A 25,421-nucleotide genomic window follows, 5' to 3' on the forward strand; every position below is an offset into this window, starting at 1 on the left:
GACAAATTATTTGTGATTTATATTTATTCGTATTTAATGTCATTAATAGCTTGTAATGAGGCAAAAGAACGAGGCAGACCAGAAACATAACAAAGAGACAAAATTCGCGCTACGAGAAGACTTCTCAATCCACAAAAAATAGGAACATGTCTCTCTCTTTTTTTCATTTAAAGCCCTGTACACACTTGTCGTTACATCAACACTGCTGGCCTGTCCGTTGATCGATGAGACAACAAAGATAGAAGAAAAAGGAGATAAGACACTTTGAAGTCACGGAGGTTTTACAAAACCTCTCAACAAGGTAAGCTTGGACTTGTCCTCCCGTGGCTTTTAATTAAGCTATGCACATTCATCTGCAATTACATGCTAAACAATGAGTTTCAATTATGTATGTACAATAGGTTCTTTTCTGTAATAGCATAATTTAATCGCTCGAACATAGACGAGAATGCAGGACTGCACTCTTACATTTTTGCTTATTTCCTTAAATAACTGTCTCTCTTGAACTATGATGCATATCTTGGCGTTTTTTATGATTTTACGACTATGAAATTATGTATTAAGAACATATAAAAACTTACGATTGCAAATTTAAAAAGTTCATTGCAGTTAATGGCTGTTACCTCTGCTGGAATTACACTTTTGCCGTAAATAGCAGCATTAACGCCTTTGTATTTATACATATATAAAGTAGGAAATATTTTGAGTATTCACCTCCCATTGTTTTTTTTCACTACCCTCAGTTCAGGGTCGCAATTGTTAATCATCCGCCCTCATACACTCATCGAGTCATTTTTTACCGAATTATAACTACATACTGATCTCTTTTAATTTACGAATATTTACAAATTGCAGATTGTCCTCTTTATAACGACGACCATTTCAATACACTGCACTGTATTTTACTTTGTTTCCTTAACTCTCATCGGTCTTATTTATTTTGTTATCTATTTATAAGGCACCTTCAACGAATTACTCTGACAACAGCAGCTTGTAACTACAATGCTACAGATTTACATACTTGTACCGAATCTGTAACATACCGTGTAACGTGTCAGTCGAAATTCATACATACCGAAGTCTATGTAACAAAACGGACACTTTCACAAACTACCGTCAATGGTACTTTTTTTTCTATCAATATTTTTACCGTCAAGAACTTTTTTTATCTTCGTGGAATCTTCGCAATATTCGAGTTTTATTTGCCGATGACGATTACTAGTTTTATTATTCGATCAGAAGTTTAAATTTTCTATATACGTATTTACGATTTATTTATTTATTTATTTTTGTTTTTTAATGAAGCTAAGTCGCGACACATGAAATACGAAATATTTTCAGTCTTCACCCATTGTTGAATACTCGTCGATATAGCTTTTTTGCTTCTGGAATGCTATGAAGTATATCTTTTGAGATTACGAAGAAGCGTCTATAAAATTTGGACTAACTATGTTATATCCAGGCGCCCAAGCACGCCGATGCTTCGGCTTTTGTTTACGAATCCCCTTTTTCACGTGAATAGATATTTTCTCCGAACGCTTGGCAAAGCATTTCTTAACAAGCATTAGGGTTATTTAAAGTGATTATATTCAAATAAACAAAAGCACAAGCATCGGTAGTCTAACATCGCTGGCGTTTATTTAAACTCTAACGCGAAAGAACCACCTTGACTTTCGCAAACGTTTTCGAGCCAGAGATATTCCGTTACTCTTTGGAATCGTTGATGAACTCGTACTTTCGCAAATTTATATTTTATAGATCTGCTCCTACTGAAACGTCGACGGATGTCAAAATCGAAAGGATGAATTTTGTATAGATATTTGCGCTTAAAGCGTGCCATTCGCAAAGTACTGGTATCGATCGTAAAGTTTTGTAGACCATGAGTGGAGACTTCCTTCTACTAGGTCATCAACATGTTTGCGCAATTGATCTTCAGTCAAGGTTAGATGAAACCTATTCTTCAATCCTTGAACTGTCGATGCACCCCCGTTGCGGAAACAAGGCAACTGACAACCTGTGACAAATTAATAGTTACATTAGACTTATTTTCAAGTAAATTATTTTATTTAATTTTAATGATTACAAGCCTAAAACCCACCTGATATCATGATCTCCACAAGATTTACTATTTTTTCCATGTGTTTTCTCGCGGCGATCAAGCCTTGCAGAATTAGCGACTTGAAATCCTCGAACATCTTCGATTGTTTACCACCCATCACCTCGACGAATTCCGGCGTCAGTTTGAATGGGCTAGTCTCGAAGCCGAGATTTCGCGGCGAAGTTGACAAAATAAAGCCAAAATCAATATGTATGAGATGACCGTCGCTGTGGAGTAAGATATTGCCGTTATGGCGATCTTTGACTTGAATCAGATAACTAACAAGACAATAAGCAGCACAGCTTTGGACGAAATTCTTTTGTGCGATAAGGAAAGCTTGCGAATCCGTGGGACCGAACTCCCGTTCAAAGTACTGCAATAGAGTTAGCTGACAATGCTTTTTCACTTGATGTAGAGATACTGTATTTAAGATAGGTTCAATGAGTCCACTATCATTCGAAAGACATAGAATTCTGAAAATAAGAGTTTTATTTAGTTTTTGAATACTACTACTTTTAAATTATTACTTTTTTTTAGTCAGCTATCAAGATATTACTCACTTGTACGGTCGCAACCAGAGAGGCAACATTTCTTCTTGCCAAACCTTCTGGAGCATCATTAACAATTGCGAAGCGAGAAGTTCTTGTCGCAAATCATCACCGCACTTAACGATAACTGCAAGCAGTTTCCATGAAGCCAAGTGACCGTAAGGACTCGATGTCCTGATGCGCTTTTGTTTCTGCTCCCATGGCTCTTTCAGGACAGCGGCAGACGGGTCCTCAGGATCGTGATTAAAGGTGGCCTTTGGTGCTGATGCCATCTCGTTTAGACGTCTCTTAATGTCGCCGGGAACAAAGACCGGCTCACGACTATCAGACGAGTCTTGACTTACTTGCGAAATCGTATCTCTGTCCTTTGCTTTTCGAAGCTGTAGATACTATGTAAAAAATATGCATTCTTTAGTTTTATTTCATTCTAGAGTATAATAACTTAATGATGATAATTTTTTATGTTTACTATATTCACCTGTTGCGTGATCTCGTCATCTTCTTGACTCCAACAATCATTGGGATCGTCATCGATGAAATTGAACGATACTTCTGGATTCCTCGGATAGCCTGCTCTGACCGGGGTTTGTTTCGCAGGCAACGATTGTTGAGTATTTTCACTTGGCACATTAGTTTGTCCGGATTGTTCAACGCCCGTCAGATTTTCTTCGGATTTCGTATGTCTTAATGAACTTCCCATTATTTTAGTTGGCACTGGTGATGTGTACAAATCATCGACTTCGAGAACTTCTACGTATATAATGTATGGAGCCTAGAAATCACGTTAACGTTTAGGAATACATTCCACGCGCTCTTGTGAAAATAAATTAAAATAGTTTAATATATATGCTTACTTTATCTTTACTGTTGAGGACTGCTGCATATTGTGGTGGAACTCTAACGATGTGGTGCGGCACAGTCGAGTGTAAAGGAAGCCACACTCTGGCCGGGAGATTCAAGTTGAGAGTATTCAGCTCAGCAACCAATTGAACCGTTTTGCCTTCTTTCGTAGGAATTGTTCCGAGTAACTTTCCAATTGTTATGAGTGCCCGAATGAACTCCAGCTCAGGTGCGAGCCGAGGTGCCTGATAAAAAAAATCAGAATGTTTATTGAAGCCCCTACAACAGTTAGACATCATCGATGTGAAAAAATTTAGCGATACTTACATTACAGACACAGTCAGTCTTTTGGCCCCGTAAATCGTTCACCACTCCTTGGCAGGAATCAAAGCAGGTACATCCATTGTCAAACGCTCGACCAGAACTGAGGTCTCCGAGGCTAGCTTTATTTATTAAACCGGAATGGCTACGACGCAGACTTTGAAAGAGTCCAGTGGCATCAGATTGAGATCTTTGGTGGGTTTTTTTGTTAGGAGATGCTACAGATTGAGCAATCGGTAAAGGAGGTGCGATCTGGACTTGTAATCCAGATGTGCGCAGCTTTCCCTTTGGTCTAAAATAAATAAAACGATCGTTAATACATGCATTTTACTACGTTTGATATTCGTGTGATCATTGTAGGTGCTACGATTCTTACCTGAGTTCATCTGAAAGTATCAAATTTTTCAGCTTGGTCCCGTGGGATTTCTTTTTTGATGGCAAGTGAGTATCTGAACTGTACGCGTCTAGCAACCAAGCACATTTCAACGAAAAATCTACCGAATGCCTACACCTGAAACACGAGAAAACATGCCGTAAGAAACCTTATTAAATCATGAGCGCTCCCATTTTTAGATTTCAATCACGTTGACATACCTATGAACAAGATATGGATATAGAACTTCCGTAACGTCGTGCAATTGTATATACATTAAAACCAGCTGTGGTAAATAGAAATCCACATCATTATCGAGAAAACTAAACAATTTGTTTCCTGAAATCATAACACATAATTAGTATTTTTTGCTCAATACTAAGCACTACGCACTGAAGTTCACAACTCACCAAGATAGCTTTGTACTCCAGGCTCCTTGGAATTAAATAAATAAGATATAGCCATGGACATATCGAAGACTTGACTTTCGAATAACCTAAGTAAACATCCCTCGGTGGGTTTTGGCTGTGCAGTCTCTTGCCTCTGAACGGTTGGCTGCCTCTTGACGGTTTCCGTCTCCGGCTGGCCGGTGCCGCAACAAAGCGTCATCGCAGCACCCGCCAAATCCCGTGGCGGTACCGCGATCTCTAGTGTGCCCTGGAAATCCACCGCATCGGACTGCGTGTCGCATAGTTCTTTGGTCGAATAGTCACAGACGTTTCGCAGTTCTTTGGAGACGCACTGCTCACTGTGTTTGCCCTGCTCGGGATCGTTCGATACTACACTGCTGCGCTGATCATCGTCGATGGCAGAGTCGCCGAGTCCTAACTGGACAGGTGATATCGACAGGTTGCACATGTCTCCGTCGACGACATCGACGTCCATGTCTCGCTCTTGCGATAGCGAGGAGTCCAGGCTCTCTCTGCTGTGTAGGTGATCTACGCTCGACTCCCTGCAGAAATTAAAATCTACAGTTAAACAGCGATTCAATAACCCAATGAAGCTGTTTATTTGAGTAAACATTTAAGTACCTTGTTGTGATATTCGCATTGTCACTGGAGCCACTGTCAGACCCACACAATATTCCAGAATCATCAGAACCTAGACTAGCAAGATCATCTCGTTCTCTGCTTCGGCTTTTGTTAGTTGGTACAGACTTGGTTGTTGTTGTTGGATTTGTCTCGCATTCTGGACTTGGAGTAACGTCAACTTCGGGAATTCGTTGCAAAGCAGAATCCAAGCTTCGATTTCTATGGTGTAACGTAAGTGTAGTCACAGTTGCCTGAGGGACTGGTGGTAACAAAATTCCCATCGACCTGTTTGAATATAAAACGCACAGTTAAAAATAAAATTGCAAGGCCGCTTGTTTGCAAACATTACTGCGGTTATCTGCCGTATCTATATATTTAATAAGACATTTGCTGTCTGTAATTTTCCACGCAAATAGTTACAATGTCTTATCTTTCAGCAAAATAATAACGTAGATAGTAATTTTTTCAACTAGAGCTTTAGATTGAGAGTATGCATACCTGAAGTCAAGACTGTGATTTCGTTGATGCGTTGTCAATCTATTGCGTACATTGACCGTTGAATTTGGTCTGCCATGAACAAGTGGAACATTGCACCCACTTAATATTTGCTTCTTCAAGAGTTTGATATTCTCCTGACAAGTAGGTCCATTACTGGACAGTGACATACCAATTATGTCGCTCATGGTAAAGCCAAATGAGCGCTTACTTCTCTTACAGTCATCTGAGAAACATATTGAATTATCTGAAACAATGAAAAGTTTAAGCTATTTAGTGATTTTGCTCTTAAGAGTAGACTAATGTAATAGAAGATTTTTAAAGTAGATTCGAAGCTAGCAGCTCTCGTGACAAAACCTGTATGCACATAACAAATTAGCAAAGAATATAATACTTCAGTATATGTATGCATGCAAGTTCTTATAGATAAGGCGTCACAAGGAAAAGAGTTCGACTAAATGATTAAAAATGTTCAATACTGAACCGTAATTGCCGCAAAATTGTAACGAGTAAAAATTGGCATTTAAAAGTTGAAATGAAACTTTAACACTGTAAAATGTAATCAAACCACAAATATTTCTCGGAACTTCTGTTTATTTTTCGAGAACCTTTATGACCATACAATCGTACTTTCTCTACATCCAAAACTTGGCCGTGTTGACAAGTGAAAGCAGTGTCATCTTTCTCTTTTTTTATCAATGAGAATTATGTCCAATTAAACAGTAGTTACGAAACTAGCATATCAAAAATGAAAATAACATTTGCCTAATTAAAAGTTTAACGAGAGTAGTTTGTCAGTTTGACGGCATGATTAGAAATTACAAAACTCCGTACACGTCAAGCAAATGTCATAAAAGACTTCTTAACGTTTCACTTCGAAAAGTAAACGTACACACATACACGCACAGAGCGAAAAATACGTGACGCTCGTAAAAAAAAATTATGCAACACTATTTGCGATATTTTTTTTTCGCACAATTTGGCATTTTACTAGTTCACCTAATGCTCTCAGGATATGAAGACGAAAATAACTGCTCAGGCAATAACAAAACACGTAACAAAGTAAACTGCATTAGATTACGTATCAAAACACGAAGCTCAAAGCTAAAATAATAGTCGAGTCTAAAAATAGCGATCCAAATAGCTTATAAAATGAAGATTCAAAAATAGAAAGCAGTAGATTCTAAAAGCGAAGCGCACCGGCGTCTGTGTGTGAGAGTACTTCTGAAAAACCGCGCGCTCTATGCGTGTGCGTCGAGTTAATTAACTTCCGAGAGCAGCAGAACTTTCTCTGTTTTGAGCAGCGAAAACAAATAAGAAGAGACGTGAAGGCTTACGTTGCGTTAAAAGAAGGAAAAAAACGTCTCGTCGAAAACATACAGTCTCTCTTCCGAGGAAAAATTTCTGCATCAAAGCAACTGCGAATCAATGACATTCCACCATCGAACCGAGTCTCTTTTGCGAGAGTCAAGTCCACCGGTAAACTACGTCCACTCTATCCGCGGTGGCACAGTTCATTGCTCCGGAACGAAGCGCTCCAATTTGCAAAGTTCTCTCGAGCTTTTTGTGTTTATGAGAGAGAGAGAGAGAGAGAGAGAGAGAGAGAGAGAGAGAGAGAGAGAGAGAGGAAGTCCACGAGGCGATTTCTTCAAAGCAAACAGCGCAATTATCATGCCTCAATCTACTCCCTGCTCCAGTATATAAAGAGAGCACTAATTGCGAAAAAAGCGGCCGCGAGGAGACAGCCGACAACAATGAAAAGCAATTCCGAGCAAAGAAAGTACACGGTCTTCCGACAAGCGTATGTGGAGTGCAGTCGTCTTTGAGCGTAAACATTCGGATGACTCTCGCTTCTATTCGGAGAAGACCGCGAGCGGTCTGTATAATGTAATCCGAACCCTTTGACCCCCATAGAGCATTCCAAACGATCGTCGCTCGACGACGACGAGAGAGTGTGACTCTTTCCCGTGCAGCTGCATTCGAGTGACTCTCTCGTGGAGAATTCCGATTTCCAGGCGACGGCAGATTCTCGGAAATGTTAGAAAGCGCACATACGAGTCCGATATACCGTTTTCGCGAACGTGAGATGATAAAAAAAAGCTTCCCCAACTATGACACGGATATTGGAGTTTCCCCCGCGAATCTTACTGATGTGTGCGTCTATCGTCGCATACGTGTTCGGAGATAGAGAGAATATAGTACTTTCCGCTCGATGAAAGAGTTGGGGAATTCAATTAGTCGACTAGGATGAGAGAGTCGTAAATATTCGAGCGCGAGGTGCATCAAGCGGTTGTTCTTTTTTTTATACGCGACGGGATCGATCTTTCAGCGGTTTAAAGCGCTGATTTCGCTGCGGAGGTCCCGACGTCGACGTGATGGATTGCCCGACTTTTATTTACAGTCATTCATCCTCTTATTCGCGAGCGTAAATAATTCTTCTGGGTTGATCCCCCTTTCTTTACACGGGGGGAACTAGATCGATGCACTGAGTATTTTAGGAAAATTATCGCATTGCTCATGAATGATGAGTCACCGAACCGACAATAACAATCATACAGCCATTTCATCAACACACAGTTTCAGATTTTCGACGAAGAAAAAAAGTTAAAAAATTAAGTACAAGACCGGATGAATTGAACAGCCGAAAATCAACGCAGTTCACGCACCTCGATAAGCGGAGGGAGAAGGAAAAGACACATTCCTCCGAACTTTCACACAATCAAATCGAAACTCCTAAATGAACCACGCTCCCGCAGCGTGCGAACGAGCAAAAAAAGCAGACTTAACACGGCCGCAGTAGTAGCTTAGTAGCGCTCCTCGCAATAACGAGGCGAACGTCTCTTCTCTCTCTCTCTCTCTCTCTCTCTCTCTCTCTCTCTCTCTCTCTCTCTCTCTCTCGGGCCTCGGCGAGTCAGTCAAAGCAGGACACGAGCTCTCGAGTCTGCACAGAGAGCCAATGGAGCCTCTCGACACACACACACACACAGCGAGCGCGCGCGACAGAACAAAAAACTCGCTTCAACTCCCGACTCAGCGCGAATATCCGCGGCGCGAAATCGCGTGTCAAGTGCGCGAGTACGTACCTATGGAGCGCGAACCACACACGCACGCACACACACATGAAACTCTCCGTATGGAGTGTACATTATAACGCGAGAGAGGAGGCCGGACGACGTGAAAGTCCGCTCGTTACATACAACTATAAAGTCGCTCTTTCTCTCTCCCTCTCGCTCGCTCGCGAGGGAATCTAGGCTACGCGGCGGCTGCATTCCGCTCTCCCGCCGTGCGGCGGCGAGAGATGTATTTTTCTCTCGTCGCGAACGGCGCTGCACCAACTCTCCGATGCTACTGCGGTGCACGAGCGGCGCGTGTTTGTAATTGCAGCCGCTACACAGATATCGTCCCCCGTCAATGGATTCGAAGAAGACGACCCAGCACCGAGAGTACGACGCCCTGACCTTTCCGCGCCCGTAGGTAAATAACGATCGGAGTCGTCGGCCTCCCCCGCCCTCGCGACATTTTTTTCGGCTCTCGGTCAAGCTCACTATGCTCGCGCTCTCTTTGCTGCACGAGCCGCTTAGTATAGTACACACGAAAGCGTAGTACTATTGGAGCAGCTCATTGAGCCTATACACGGTTACTACGCTCGTGTAGTAAAGCGCGGCGGCAGCAACACCGAAAACGAGGAAGAAGGCATTGTACCTTGAAAGAGAGAAGGAAGCATCCTGCTTCGCGCGTTTATATATGTGTGTGTGTGTGTGTGTGTGTGTGTGTGTCGTTCGTTCCCCCTCGCGCGCGTGTATGTGCGGTGGCGGCACACCCATCGCGGCCCTTGCCGACGAATCGAGCTGTATGTATATATACTACACGAGATGCTACGCTTGTTGACAGTCGGATCTCAGCCCCGTCGCGTTCCCGTAGACGAGGAGCATCAAAGGCTGCGCAGAGATCGTCGTGGACGGCGACTCGGCAAAGTCAATCTCGCGCGTCACGGCTCTCAAGCGCGGGGAATCCGCGCCCACGACGCCCCTTTCAATACCATGCACACACACACGCACACCAGCGCGGCGTGAGTACATGTGTACGTAGAAGCGTGCGCGCGTGCATCGACGCCTGTCTCTGTATACGCTTTCCACATACACACGCAGACTCCGGAGCTCGAGATATATATATATATATATATATATATAGAGAGAGAGAGAGAGAGAGAGAGAGAGAGACTGTCAAAAAAGAGAGAAAAACAAAGAAGGCGCTCCCCCAGGTTATACTATACGCTCACTAAGAATGCAGCGCTCTCGCTCACCTTGGTAGCTCGGTACGTCGGACTCTCGCGCCGCCCTGCTGTTCAGCTCGGCTTCGTCTCGCCGAGGAGGAATAGCGAGGACGCGGGGTACGACGGCCTCCGGAGTCCCTATCAAATAGCCATGTTCTTCCTCCGCCTGATGGAGATCGCGCGGATCGGACAGTCCGCCGCGGCGCAAATGGCTGCTGCTCTGCTGCTCGCTCCCTCCTTCTCGCTCTTGCACACGTACGAGACGGGACTATACTGCTCTCGCGTGCAGCAGACGTGCGAACCTGTCGTCTCCTCGCACCTTACTTTCTCGACGATCCTCCTCGTCGTCGCGCACAGCAGGCTACGCACCTGATGGCCCGAACAGTCGAGCTTTACAGGCGCAGCCAGCAGATGTATACTATATACAACGGCACTCGCATATACACACGGACACAGAGCTGTAGCTGCTGCTACTGATGCTTCGAGAGATGCACAGAACGGAGAAGAAGAGACCGCTGCCGAAGCACGATTCACACACTTCCGAGGATTAGCGCGGAGCACTGGGTGTATGTAACAGCTTTGCTGCTGGATGTATTTCGAGGGCCTAGCGCGCTCCCCGATGCACACTCACGCACCGACTGCGAGTTGCGACTGACGGGCGACGGCACTCGGCAGCGCCTACCAAGAGGCTTCGAGAGCGTAGTATGCCCAGGAGAGAGCAAGAGAGAGAGAGAGAGAGAGAGAGAGAGAGAGAGAGAGAGAGAGAGAGCGCTGCGAGCAGTTCTGCCAACTTGACGCTTGCACCAAGTTATCGGGCAGCTCGAGTCGGAATCGAGGCGGAGTTCGGGCTGCTGCTCAGGGCCGTAGCTACGTGCCCGCAACGCCCCTTAGCCCAGCTGTGTGATGTTGATCTCCCGGAGTCCGGTGCGCCGGGGAGGAGGGTGAGGAGCGCCGAAATCGAGGTTGGTCTGTCTTTTTTTTCGCGGAAAAATAGCGCATTCTTCGCGCTGACTCGTGACATAACCTGTATGTCGCTGTGCCGAGAAGAGGGTATACCTATAAGCTAAGTTCGCCGAGCGCTTTTTATATTCGCATTCGAGAAAATGACGTACACGGCGAGTGATAAAAGTTGGCTTTATCCGTGATTCAGAATCTGGAACACGTAATGTACATACGTGTGGGCGCACTCTGTGTCTGTTGAGCGATCGAGATTTGATACTGCGCTGATATTATATGATATTATATACTGAGATATATAGGTACACCCGTACCTTGTCCACCTTTATTACGCGATATCGATCACATCGTTGGAATTTAAACTTTCCGCGGTTCACCAATTTTCCGACGCTTTTTCGTACGTCGATCGACGTTATTTTTCTTCTTTTCTCGTGCCCGTTGAGCGGAGCATAAAGAGATTTTTTCGATTTGAATAATTGCTGATATTTCAGCGCTGCGTTTCCATCGACGATTTCGCGATCTGACACACATCGATCGCGGAATCGTTAATCATCGCTGTAATTATACTGCAGTCCTGTATGTCCGCAATAATATTTCTTCGGAAAGCCGTTCGCACATTGGCTAAGTCGAATTATAACTCTATAAGTATACGTAATTGCATCTCGCGTATCCACGTGCGCGTTATAAGGATAAAATAATAAAACAACGATGCTCGGTTTTTTTCTCGATCCTTGGCATGACGTCAGCCGCGCGGTGATACCCGATAAGGAAATAAGGGTTAAATCTGATTCAGGGCTATACACACACACGTGTGTGATTCATAGGAATAAGCCGCACGGGCTACCTTCAGGCGTTTCGGTGCGTGTCCTATATACACGGCCGCACGATCAAAGGAGAGCGGCTTTGTTTTTCGAATGTTATGCGCGCCGAGTGCGAGCATTGCACATATTACGGGGGATTTGTATAACCGCCTGTTATCCAATGTGCGTCAACTGCAGCGGCATATATAAGTAGTATTACACGCCGAAAGTTCTTCGAACGCGGATCCGTCGAAAGTTCGAATTGAAAAAAATCCACATTACCCACGGCCCGCGGTATATAGCGAAATTTAAAAGTGAAAGGAGTGAAAGTCGCTCGGGGCAATATGTGTGTATGTACACGCGTCCATATGATATATTCCCACAATTTTTTTTTTTTTTTTTTTTTTTTTCATCACTCCAGTTAACGAACAATCGCGCACGGATTAGGAACCGGCTGAAAAACACGAAAATCGAGTTGGGCACGCGCGGCTTTTCCCAAATATTTGTCGAGCGCATATCAAGCGCGGGTAACCAGCAAGTCCTGAGGAGAGAGAAAGAAAAAACCCACACGATGTACCTACCTGCGCAGCCTCGCTATATCCTGTAGGAAAACAAACTTTTAACGAGATAACAACACATCAACCGGCGACTAATCCTCGCGTCAGAAACATAAAAGCGGCGATGAGATGAATTTCAATACAAGCACACACTACGTATGCAGATCGGCATTGGAAACCGAACAAACGGACCGGCCTCGATCGCGATCGATTTCGAGAGGCGGAAAAGACTATGTATATAGCCGCGACCGAGCGTATCTCCCTCTCTCTCTCTCTCTCTCTCTCACACGCGCGGCCGTCGCGACTCTCGTTCAAGGTCGTTCGCTCGCGGCCGCGCGCGAGTTTACCTCAGATATATATATACTGTCATGCTGCGCGCAGCGCGTCGAATCGGCGGGGATTTCAAAAAAGTATATAGTGAGCCGATGACCTGTCGTACCTTGAGCCTCCCGCATATTCTCGCGGAGGCGTTCGATGCGTCTATGTTTAGCGCGATCTCGAGTTTGTTTTACGTTCGGAGGTGTCTAATTAAGCTGTTTTATGGATGAATCGAATGCGCGAGTCGAAACTGAAAAGTGACCGGTTCGATCATTCGAAATTGATTGTTGTAATTGATACGTCGAGGTCGCGCTCCAGTAAATTTATAAACGACAGCCTCGAATCGACGGACCGTCGTGGTCGTGTGTGCCGATCCCATTTTTTAATTAGCGGGTATATACGTGCAATCTATTATTTGACTTGGGGTTACGTCGATAACTTGGCCAAACAATGTTATCAAAACATCGGCTCTCGACAATTTTAATCAAAATTTTTTATTTTAAGCCATTCATAAATTTTATTAAAAACGGTTGCATTAGTGTCTGTCGACTCACGAGACAAAAACGGAATATACATCCATCGTAGCAACAAAAGCGTCTCACGTTCGTTTTCTCTTTTTCCGCGAACAACAACGAATGACAGTCGCGGTTGTAATGAGTCAGATTTTTTCCGACATCTCGCAATGACACCGTGGTGTTTTTTGATTTACAGCCAATAATCCACGCGAAATCTCTCCTACACGTAAACTCGCGAGCTTTCCCCGATCGAGCACATACGCATATGTAGAAAACGTTAACGACGCACATAACGGCCTACGAGAGAGGATTTCTCTCGTCACGGCTGGTTAGTCGTTTGCCAATTTTCTAACGGCGAGAACAATCACGACTACGGCTGCGCTGCTGCACACAGAGCATCCAACTTTCGATTTTTCCTCTCTCTTTCTCTCTCTCTCTCTCTCTCTCTCTCTCTCTCTCTCTCTCAACGATCCCGTTATATACACACTGCAAAGCTATTATACTCTCTCGACCTTCGCAGCCTCGGACAGATCGGCCATAAAAAAGCTCTAGAGTCGATGATCCTCGCGCGAGAGCGAAAAAATCTCTCCCGTGAATTCTTCACGGTCTAAAAGCTCGGTTACAATTAAAAGCGAACCCATTGCGCTGCAGAGTTTCATGCAAGCGCTGGTATAGCCTGTAGACTTAATATAAACGCTTCAACGATTGATAACGACGCGTGACATGCTAAGCAATTCTCTTTATCGGAGAGCAGCTGCAGGAGATAGTAATTCGAGAACAAGATGATCTCTCAGTATCAGCGCTGCTACGCTCTGCAGACGGCTAGTCCCGGCGGTCTTTATATCGTATTATACTTCTTTTATTTTACTCGTGATATTTTTGATACGCGACTGCGCGAGCAAAAAATTTCGCTCACCACGTCGGGGTATATTACGTAAGTGGCGGCTGGTGTATATACAGCTATAGACGTACGTATATACGCGCGGTAAAAACAAACAGAGCAAACAAAGCGTGAAAACGGAAGTGGACTCGAGTGCAGTCGAGCGATTTGGATTTTGGAGACGTAAGAGCGCTACTGTGTGTATAATACGCTGTTGCTGCTGCTGCTGCTGCTGCTGAACTTTGGGTTACGCGTCAGCTGTTTTGTGTCGGACAAGTGGGTTTGATTTATTTACTCGAAGTTGGAAACTGAGCCAAATTTTTAATAGTGTATTGAATTGAGTATGATTGGAGTTTCTTTGAGTTACGCTGTTGTCGACAGAAATTTGGAAATTTTTGAGAAATTTAAATATTTATTCTACAACGGCAATTAGTTGATGAATTGTAGTTTCAAAATAGCTGTCCATTCTGTTAAGATTTTTCCAAAAGGCGCAACAGCCACTGAAACAAAAATGCAGACTTCAAAAATAATCCTTTGGCCGCTCGCATTCCTCCTCCTCGGCATCGTCTTCGTTGGTGCTAAAGAACCCGAGCTACGCCAACTCAACGTGGTACGTACATCAATTCCACATCCCAACGCCGTCTCTTCTCGCCCCTAATTACAGGTCATTCTCTAAAAGAGCTCATTTATACCCGTCGAAAAAATCGTTTCATAACTGCTCGTTTCAGGTATTCAGACACGCAGACCGGACTCCCGAGACATTTCCCAAGCGTTTTCCCAACGACCCGCACATGTACGAGTCGTTCCATCCTATCGGTCCAGGCGGCTTGACGAATGTAAACACATTTATCCACATTATACCCGTGTCACATTCCTTTACGAACAGTCCTCAATCATGTCTAATCCTCTATGTTAGGAGGGCAAGCGCAGAGTTTACCATTTGGGTGAAGTGCTGCGCAACAGGTACAGGGACTTTCTGGGCTCATCGCGTGATGATCATCGCGAAAGTCTCTTCGCCATCAGTTCCGACGTAGCACGAACCAAAATGTCACTGCAATTGATCCTAGTCGGACTCTATCCGCCTTCCGCGGATAGTAAGTGGCACGAGCAACTCGAGTGGCAACCGATTCCGACTTATTATAACGAGTTTTCTAAGGACACGTTCTTCAATAGCGACAGGTGTCAGATGTGAGTTGTTGCAACGTCCGATTCGATGTTGCGACTTCTTGCAGTGGTTCAACTGATGTCTTGATGTTTAGGTTTATCGATGAATTGACTAGAGTCAGGAGTCTGCCAGATGTGCAGAAGAAACTGGGGAAGTTCGATACGTACTTGGAAGAACTGAGGAAAACTGTGGGTAAAAAGTCTAAATTGAACCTCAATGACATTCTTCTTCTGCACAACAACCTGGACATTGAGAAAAGGATGAACCTGACGATGCTACCGTGGATGAACGACGTGTTGGCCGACGAACGATTGATCGAAATGCGAAGGCTTTATTATGAAATTAACAGCTATACCGATCTACTTAAACGATTACTGTCAGGTATAAATGCAACAATCTTATGCGTTTGCGATTCTTGTTCAGTACCTTCATCCGTAATGTTGATTAAAACGCGATACACGTTGTAGGGTTCATGCTGCGGAAGATAAACGAAGATATGTTCGAAGCCAGCACCAACGCAAACTTCACTCGGAAAGTAACTCTCTACGGTGGTCATGACAAGAATATAATAGCTCTGCTACAATCTTTGAAAATATACGACGGCCATTTTCCCGACTTCACTAGTGCCTTGATCTTTGAACTCTGGTTCCATGATAAAGGATACTACGTCAAAGTGCGTATACGAAGGTTTGAAACTCTGAGATTATTGTTATAAGTCTAACTTGAGGAGTAAACTAATTGGATTTTTTACAGATTTTTTACTATTTAGGGATACCTGAAGAAATGAAAGAATTTACAATTCCCGGATGTGCAAATCCTTGTTCTCTGGACGAGTATCTAAAGTTGACGAAAGCCGCTGAAGTGCGGGACAATGAATTGAACTGCAAAATATACTCAACCACTTACTTCTCAGAAACAGACTAAGAACTTATTGAACTTGCATCAGCTATTTCTTAAAATAAACATTTCTTTCGTATAAAATTTTCATCATCGTGTATAATATTTACCATCGACACCATTTCCGATCTGACATAAATTCAAGCCATTTAGATCGGTAGCACAATGATTCAGATCTTTCTCGTCGACTTGCATCAAGTCTCGAGAATTTTTTCGAGCATCAATACTGTGTAAACAAATAACAGCCCGTGTACTTGTATTATTACGTAAGCAGGTTAGAAGCGTGCGCGCTTCTCTTCCTGACCAAAATAAACAACGCGAGCAAATTCTCGAAACGGAAGTCAACGCATATTGGAAATTCGTACAACATGTAACATCCTGCGATATCGTTTTGATATAGTATCTACGCGCATATCAACCTACAGCTGACATTTACCAGCCGAAACGTCACGCGTTAAAATAAGCGATCAAATAAAAATCGAATAATATTCGGATAAATAAATGCTTCCGGCATCTGTATTTGAAATTCAAAATCGATTTCTCTCCCAAAACCATACCGATCCCGCAGCACCTCGTCCATCTTCCTAATTGATAAAGACCTCCCGGAAAAGATCGTACATTCCAAAAGACATTCGTATTCCAGCTTGCGCAATTAAAGCGAATCTAAAAAAAAATCTTCAACTCGCGCTACTACTCCCGTACAACCGGTTCCGATGATGTGCGCGCGCGAGTACACCTGCACCGACGGGAGCCGCTCGAGTATAAGCTGGCTTCCACCAACGCTAGACGCCAACTCACTTACATATATACAACAATCGACGCTCGCCGCTCACGCACACACTTGGTCGTTGTCGTCGTCGTTGCCCAATACACCCATCGAAGCTCTCGAACCGAGCCAGCAATCTCTCGCGGCGGAAATCCCAGTACGACTCGCGCTATACATCGAGACGCTATAATACTCGCCGTGTAGCGCAGTCTCATCTCTTAACATTCCTCCAACACGTGCTCTCGTGCGCGCCGCACGTGAATCGCGCGGATTTATATATATCCATGCGTTATACACGGATAGATCCGCTATACGCGTGAAATCGGCACGCAGACACGATAGAAGGAGAGGGGGCGGAGAAGTAATTGACGCTTACTAATTGCGAGCTCTCCCAACGACGACGGCGGTATGTGTGCCGCATATCGGCTGCATCGGTTCGCTCTCTTCTTCCCTCTCTCTCTCTCTCTCTCTCTCTCTCTCTCTCTCTCTCTCTCTCTCTCTCTCTCTCTCTCTCTGGGGAGTCGCATGAATGGATGTAATTCGCATTGTCGAGGGAGAGAGAGAGAGAGAGAGAGAGAAAGCGAGAGAGAGAGAGGACCCTCGCCGCAGTGATTGAATGCGGCACTTAGCCGTCGTTATCGGTCTGCCAGCCTTTAAGGACCAGTACTGCGGCTTATTGGAGGCTTTATTAACGAGAGCTTCGCACTGCGATGCAAGTTTCGTTACATGCGTAGGCGGTATCAGCGGCGGATAATCCCAGTCGAGCTGGAGTGCTGAAGCTCTACGCGTTCGATTCGAGTGGCCGCACTTTATGCGCTCGTAATTAAAGTATCGTTTTGAACGAGCTGTGCGCGCGCTGCGTAATACACGAGTCTCGGCGAGCGGAACAATCGGTATCTTATGAAGGGCGAAGAAAAAAATGAATTGCCCGCGCGCGAGAGCGTTCCAAGGCTCGCGGGGGTTCGCGGTGATTAATTAAGCTTTTCGGTTTTCATATAATAATATTATACCGATGAATTGGTGCTTGTTCGCGGTGTTATACGATTCAGCGGGAGGTTATTAAAATTAATTGGTGTGACGAGCGATCGATGTGTGTACGATATATCTCTCATGGAATAATTCGAAATGAAAAATACTTCGTGTAAAGTAATAACAATAATAGCAGGAAAAAGCGTGTTCCTTTCCCCAGTGACTATAAATATAATCAAAGCGCATTATATAGATGCAATAGTATAACGGGGAGAGAGCAAACGAAACTGCTCTCTCCGACATGGCTCGTGGAAAAACACATCCGAGTTATTTCGAGCAAACGTGTGCAGCGCGTATGCACTTAGTCGTGTTAAAGCCAAACTGACACAGAACCCTATATATTTCCTCGCGTGTATCTTTCTCTCTTTCTCTCCGCAGAAGAACGTGCTCTTGTTCACATCATTGTCGGCTCATGATTTTTCTCCCGCGTCCTCCCCCACCTCCGCCTCTATATATAGCGGTGAAATTTACTCAGCCATCGAGGATCCTATATATTCTCTCCGACAAGGAGTACGGCGAACCCATCCGTTTCTCGACTATCTAAAAACAAAAGGGGTTTGGGTGCGGCCCCGCAGCAGGATACGATAGGGGATCCAACGCTAGAGTTTGTATGCGCTGTATACAAGAGAGGGCTTGAAAGCTCGACCTCTATAACCCTATACACAAGCTGTATACTCTTGCGTTTTTATTTCTCTCGACGCGTTATATATGTATACGTGCTTCTTTTCTATTTTTAAGCTAACCTCAATAAATTATTCGGGGAAATGCTGCGGCGCTGAGCGATAAATGCGCTCTCGGTGTACGTGTGTGCGTATGAAGAGGATGATACCGCGGTTCGGTCGCGTGAGATCGATTATCGGATAAATGTAATAAAGAGGCGCGGATACGTGTGGTGGGCCGCGTTTCCAGATGACAATGTGTTCGTGGCTGCGTATATAGATAAAATGTATCTTTGTGCACGTTTTGTTGTTTTGAATTTTTTTAATGTGCAGTGAGCCATAACGGTTTCATTTATCACATAATGATAATAATTGATTGAATCGTATGAAACAGATGTCGGGCGGAATTTAATTAAGAGCCAGGCGAGTTCAAGAGTATAATCATATCAACGAACTGTATATACTGGTTTATAAATTACGCAAATACAAACTAAATCAACGGCACTTCTGCAAAAAATTTTAGTCACGGAAAAGTTCTGAAAAAGTAGAAGCTCTCGGAAAACGAACTGAAAAGGTGTAAATAGAAACGGATGCATCAATATTGACCTTTTATTTCCGTTGTTTCCAAGCTGTTAACATTTATATTCTAACGAACTCGACCGATATAACACGATGTACATGGTATTGATATTAAGTAATACACTTACTTAACATTACACGCTCTCGTATAAGACACCGCGCATAGCGATAAACGACCAAGCTCATAATCACCCGAAATGTTCCGCAGCTTACGTACACCGCAAGAATTCGTTTCGGAGGTATTTGAACGAGACGTTCGAGTGCTCGAGCCTGTTTCCAAGTGGTTCTTCCAAGTAAACGCTCGCGATCTGCATGGAAATAGATTTTTTTTTTTGGAGGCCCGATCGACACAACTTTTTTTAACGGCGAATGGCAGTATCGATTCGTGAAATTATTAGAAGTTTAAGTAGAGTTTAACGTTTGATGTGAAACAGGTGTGCAACACTTTTTAAAGAATGTTTTAAAGAACACGTTATTCTACCAGTAGAAGACTCAATTTTTGCTTGTACGGAATGCAAAAGTCGCGGAAACATTCATCGCAGTAGCTCCAGCTTTCCTCGAGTACCTGCATACGTATTCTCCTGTAGTTCTGACACACTTGTCGATTAAGGTACTTTACTTCAGGAAATTGAAGATTCCGATAATCGAGCCTCGTACTGTTATTCTGATTTACAACAGAGATTGCCATCGGGCACGCGATGATTGGATTTCAAATCCTTGTACGCATGACCCATGAATCATTATTGTGATAATTCACGTACTTTTTCAGATCATCAAAAAAAAATTCAAATATTCCAACAAATCTCAAAGCGGAGCGTCTTATACGGCGCCTCTTTTTCAAGGTTAATCGAGGGTACAAAAGGGGCGAAGATCGCCGCGCTTGTGTGTGATACACGTATATATCGAAGGGGAAGTCGAGAAGGTAATACGATCGGACGGCCTCTAACTTATGCGCTCGAGCTAACTGCTGGTCTTGCGGGACGCGCACGAAATATTAGGGTTTGCCGCACCTGGCTCGAACATTATACGGGGATTAATAGTCTCGGGGCGTAAACTACACGGAATAAGTTGCCAACGCCGGACACTCGGCGCGCGTTACTTTCCATGATTTCATTTCGGCGCAGGCACGATAAACACATTTCTTTTATATATCAAGCTTTTTAATGCAATTCTCTCGGATAGCTGTATTCTTCACCCTCGACGAACCGTGTTATATCCGTATACACGCCGAAAGCTCTCCCCGCGCGCAGACATCGGAGCGTAAAAGGTCAAGGCAATGCCATTAGGCCTAGACTATCAGGCTCACCCTCGTATACATGTATAGACAATACAGTCGCACAGCGCACCTCCCCGAAAATCGAAAGTTCACGTGAGTCAGCGTGCGCGCGCGCGCGTGTCAGAGCCAAATTCTCCGAACATACGTCCTAATTGAATTTGCGTGCGATGATGCCAACTGGGTTCGATATTCTATCGTCTGCCATATACCGGGTCAGCGAACTCCCCCGCCGAGGCAATTAACGAATGGTTTTTTGAGGGGAGCTTACACTCGTACCTGCATACGAAAGCGCTTTTCATAAGCAATTTTCTTTGATTCCGGCGGCGACGCGCGAACGAAGCGTGGGTGTGTAGAATAAGCTTCAAAGGGTGCGCGCACGCGTGCGTGCATCGGGAGCCCGCATTATGTCGCGCAGTGGGTGACACGGATTTTGGATTTTAATACGAGGGATAACGCGTGTGGGCAGTAGCGGGAAAAAGATATGGGTTGGGGGCGATGAAAAAAGATACTGGGATGTTAATGAGTGTACGAGACCTTTGGCAGGTCGGTTCATTAACGAAAGGAATATGGCTGTTCTGGAATTTTCTATTTTGAAAGTCGAACAAAAGCGAACTTCGATGCGTATACGGACTTCTGTTTGCGCGTCGTTTGCATAACGAGCAGTCGTTATTACTTCACGTATCGCTTTCTTCAATGAACACACACTGTTATACCTGTCGATAACGACACCCCAGTATTGTATACCGTAAAAATTCGCGAAAATTCAAACAGACCTACATCAAATCCCGCACAAAGCAAATACACGCACACACATCAGCCAAGCAGAAGCGCACGCGCCAGCTCGACTTTTCTCGCGCTGCTTAGCCATACGCAGCATTACAATAGAGTAGCCCGCGCGTGCTGCCTCGCTCACTGCGCGGTGAGAGGCAATTTTCATTCTCTCCGCCGAGAGTAGCGTATATACATACCTACGAATATACGTACACACCGCTCTATTTTCAATTCCGAGCGCGGGTGCAGGCTGGCTACACACATATATGTATATATAGCTTCAACATAAACCCGCACGCGGAACTTCATCCTACAGTAGTAGTCGCGCGCAGCGGGAGAAATCGAAAGCGCGGAGAGAAACCTTCTGGAAGGTAGCGTCGCATGCGCGTGTTATATATTGTAGTGTCGTTTGGCTGCGGCGCCGCTTTGTTTACGCTATAATTAAAATACGGTGATTAAATTTGACGGATGTATAGGCACACAACGAAGCAAGCTCCTGTGCGCATATTTCCACGCGCGTATAGAGCTATACTGGGTTTATAATTAAATAGGATATGATTATTAAACGGATCGTTCGAATTCTTCCATGCGATTAACATTTTTCAAGCCTGACGTCGCGAAGTTGCATCAGTAGTCTTGTTTACGTTCCGCAGACGGAAACAATGTCATCGCGTTGAGCCGTTTATAGGATTGGAAAAGTATGTGTGCAAATGTCCGATACGATTGCCGATAACGATTTCTCGCTAAAATTTCATCGCGAGTCTTTCCCGAAAACATCGTCACGCAGGCACGATTCGATAATCTCAGCACCTGCGTGGCTTTTCCAAACAAAGTCACGCAATTCGCTCCGATTGCGCGAATCAGTCTCGCGTACGCAAGTAAGGTGAGCGATATTTGCAACGTCGCGCCTGGAAAATTCGAAGCGTCGTCACTATTGCTGCGCTATATAAGGAATAACGAAGCGCAGTAGCCGAGAAAAATCTCATTAGTGACGATACAAGGCGTCGTACGTTTCGTCAGCAGAACCAAATCGATCGGAGCTCTCATATATAGCTGAATACAGATATATCTATGTATACCTACACCTGATTACGCGAGCAAACGTTTGGAGAGAAAGGATATATATTTCAGCGCAAAGTTTGTTAACCCTGTACGAATGAGCATCGGCAGCTCTGTTTTCCTTTCTCTTTGCTGCTGTTGTACCGGACGATCGAAAAGTTTGGGGCAAAAAGCAACAGGCCATCAGGGCTCATATTTGCCGGAATTGTGTTTACCTGCAATTAACCAAATGGAATCGACTCCCCGGTCATTGAGCGTTTCGACCAAACAAAGGACCGTATTTCGCAGTGGAAACATTGAATTCGCGTGTATACGACACAAAAGTTCCATCAACCCAAAAAACGAGCTCCGTGGATCGGTAATTACACACGTACACACAGGCTTATCAGACTATACATCAATCTAATTCGGCTGCAAAAAACCAGTGCACAACTGGCTCGCGAGCATACATGCAAATTCCCGGAGATAACGCGCGAAGAAGCGAACTCTCTCTCTCTCTCTCTCTCTCTCTCTCTCTCTCGACTCTGATTCTCTCTTCCAGCTGTCGGTAGCAGCTTGCCCGCACACGCATGCATCCGCGCAAGAAACCAAGCGAGACAGCGAGACGAATATAAGCGAGCGCGCGCACCTGCGGGTCTTCTCCTTGGTTACGCGCTCGTGACGCTGTGGCATGTGCAGAGAGAGAGAGAGAGATAGGTACGTATACGTATACACTTGCCCGCACACTCGCTGCAACCTTCGACTCGCTTTTACACTTATATCTGGCGTATACGAGCGAGCATCGAGCTGCGAAAAAAAGAGAGAGGAGAAGAGCTGTGTAGATAACGTGTGTGTATGTGTGTGTGTATGCTCGTATAATGACGCAGCGTAAAATTTTGTGCGCGGCGATGTAGGTGTATTCCGAGTACACCCGTACGCGAGAAATAAGAGACGACTGCGATGTAGGTGTATATCGCTGCGTATTTTGCGTTCGCGAACTGCGAGCTGATACGGCTAAATCGCGGGCGTATGTATATTGAAAAATACGTTATTCATCGGGTTCGCTTGAAAAATACTCATACGCAGACAGTACAATGCAAAAGCGCTCGCGTATACACGACGTAGATATAAAATTTATGTAACAATCAACGTTTCGCGCCGATGATAAGTGGCGTCGATAATTCCCTCGCGTGCGCGCGCAGTTAAATTCCACAGCGCGATACAACGACGTATATTATAAAACAATGCGCCCCACAGCTTCTCTGCAAAAAATCCCTCGAATTATCGCATAATAATTCCGATGAATAGCACTCGGCGCTATACATTACGGTATACACAACCGCGACTTCTGCACCTGCACATATGTATACATACGCGCGGAGAGCGAACGACTTCTGCGAACCGAGTTTTTGCGCATTCCGAGCAAAAAAAGAAGAAGAAGAAGCCTTCGGAAGGTACTTAAAATCTCTGCTGCTGCCGGCGCATTCTTCAACCTTCCGCCGTCCCCCACTCTTATACATCGCCCGCCGTTGCCGCTATAGCTGCATTTTTTCCGAGGCGCGCTTCTTCATTTTTTTTTTATTTCGCGCTCGTGAAATTCCGATTCTCGCGGGATTTTTCTGCGCAAGCTCTTTACGCGAATCGCAAACGCGATTGAATTCCCGAGTAGATAAATCCACTGCGGCGATTTAATTCCTGTATATACCCGCCGCGCGTGAGCAAATATTGGACGTTCATCTCATCGTTCTACCCACTTCTCTACGTATTTGCTAATACCCGCGAGAGTATATTCTATTTATCCGTCAAACACACCTTCTCCGCGGATGAAACTGTGCAAATACATATCATACCCGCACAGGCGAGGATACCGCGCATATAACGGCGCTGTACACATCGGAATGTCCCGATCGCCGCTGAAGAAGCATCGACTCGTCGATTTGTTTAATACGTGTGCACGTGCTGCGCTTTGTTTACGTTTCTTTCAATCGAGATAGTGAGCCGCCGCGCGGAATGCAAGTCGTATTACGTTTGCAAAAGCGGATGGAAAATTTAGAGCGAGAGGAAGCCCGGTTTTTCAGCTTTTATTTTTAGTGTCCACGCGCACAGAGCGAGCCTTGTCTGCGGGAATCGCTTCGCGCGAGGGAAAATACCCAGATCGGTTGCGGGATGAAAACTTTTCTGGCTTCGCGGGCTAATTATACGAGAGGGAAGAGATGCTGTGTACGAGAGCTTTGAAGGGGAATTTTTTTACAATTACGCGAGCTCTAGGTATTACAATCTGATTTGTAGCTTCGTTCTTATATAGACGCAAAAGTTTTGTATTATCTCTTCGAAGTAGTCGTAACGACTATCAATTACGTAGTATAGCTTTTAATGTGTCCACGAGCTTTATACACTTGGTTTGATAGCCGTCTTGTCGTGTGCGCTGATAAGCTGTACGAGGAGACTTAACACTGTGGAGGAAAAAAGTCTAGCTCAAGAACATAACAATTAGAGCGACGTACGACGACACATCACTGATGGAAAATGTAACATCGTATAATATGCTTGTATATTCAGTCGATGCGCATTTTTCTAAAAATAAATCGACTTGTCTGAAAGCTACTCGCTTAACGTTATTGCTACGCAACAAACGACAATGATGATTCCGCGCATTGTTTGATTATTACAACTTTCTGTTATCGTCCCGCGCGGCGCTCGAGCGATTATCACCGCACTTTTTATAAGGCCAAGCGTCGTGTCTATATCCCTCTCGTATCTCCGCTGGAAATTCTTCCAGTCAACATAGCCGTATACCGTATATAAGACATCCGAGCGCGTCCATTAATCTTCCAATTCATCCCAGCGAGAAATATAAATATACCCAACTACTCACTCGAATAACCGCTCAAAGCTTGCGGTTTCGAAAAAAGCTCCGATCCACGATACAGAGTATATCCTTCAATCAAACCTCGCAGGAATGCCGTGTATATAACCGCACGCGACGATGAGGCCAAGTAGCCCGAGATAAGCGTCGGTCGCGAAGAAAACGAGAGCAAGAGCGCAACTACTACTGCATCGCTCTCGAGATTCTTATTCGCAATCATCCAGCGGACCGACTTGTACGGTAGCCTCCGCGCTTCTTTCATTAGCGCAGCGACTTCTGCCGCTGCATACCAGTCGCTCGTACACGCACGCGTGCATACATGCGCCGCAGCCGCTGCGAAGCTTGACGGCGTCAAAAGCCTCTGCATAA

General features: G+C 44.7%; 2 protein-coding genes across 19 annotated transcripts in view; one reads left to right on the forward strand and one right to left on the reverse strand.

Annotated features, from left to right (window-relative positions):
- Positions 1 to 6: 6 nt before the first annotated feature.
- On the reverse strand, positions 7 to 10,663 carry LOC100115953 (phosphatidylinositol 4-kinase, catalytic, beta). 2 transcript variants are annotated; one of them, XM_016985146.3, is made up of 12 exons: positions 10,010 to 10,663; positions 5,710 to 5,953; positions 5,212 to 5,496; positions 4,591 to 5,132; positions 4,402 to 4,519; positions 4,184 to 4,318; positions 3,814 to 4,099; positions 3,501 to 3,731; positions 3,125 to 3,418; positions 2,659 to 3,035; positions 2,099 to 2,571; positions 7 to 2,014 (listed from the first exon to the last, which is right to left on the reverse strand). In XM_016985146.3, the coding sequence occupies exons 2-12, from the start codon at positions 5,892 to 5,894 to the stop codon at positions 1,827 to 1,829; spliced, it is 3,114 nt and encodes a 1,037-aa protein (XP_016840635.2). In that variant the 5' UTR covers positions 5,895 to 5,953; positions 10,010 to 10,663; the 3' UTR covers positions 7 to 1,826. The 2 variants fall into 2 exon arrangements, with proteins under 2 accessions (XP_016840635.2, XP_031784623.1); XM_031928763.1 differs by lacking the exon at positions 10,010 to 10,663 and adding an exon at positions 7,044 to 7,131.
- Positions 10,659 to 25,421, forward strand: part of LOC100115992 (venom acid phosphatase-like) — a 38,593-nt gene continuing 23,830 nt past the window's right edge. The window contains exons 1-7 of one of the 17 annotated variants that reach the window (XM_031928418.1): positions 10,659 to 10,941; positions 14,482 to 14,616; positions 14,735 to 14,842; positions 14,923 to 15,194; positions 15,266 to 15,552; positions 15,639 to 15,844; positions 15,925 to 16,158. In XM_031928418.1, coding sequence (XP_031784278.1) covers positions 10,684 to 10,941; positions 14,482 to 14,616; positions 14,735 to 14,842; positions 14,923 to 15,194; positions 15,266 to 15,552; positions 15,639 to 15,844; positions 15,925 to 16,095 — 1,437 coding nt within the window. In that variant the 5' untranslated portion in view covers positions 10,659 to 10,683 and the 3' untranslated portion in view covers positions 16,096 to 16,158. 17 annotated transcript variants of the gene reach the window in all.

The sequence above is a fragment of the Nasonia vitripennis genome, chromosome 4, assembly GCF_009193385.2.
Source record: "Nasonia vitripennis strain AsymCx chromosome 4, Nvit_psr_1.1, whole genome shotgun sequence".
Classification (NCBI taxonomy): Eukaryota; Metazoa; Arthropoda; class Insecta; order Hymenoptera; family Pteromalidae; genus Nasonia; species Nasonia vitripennis.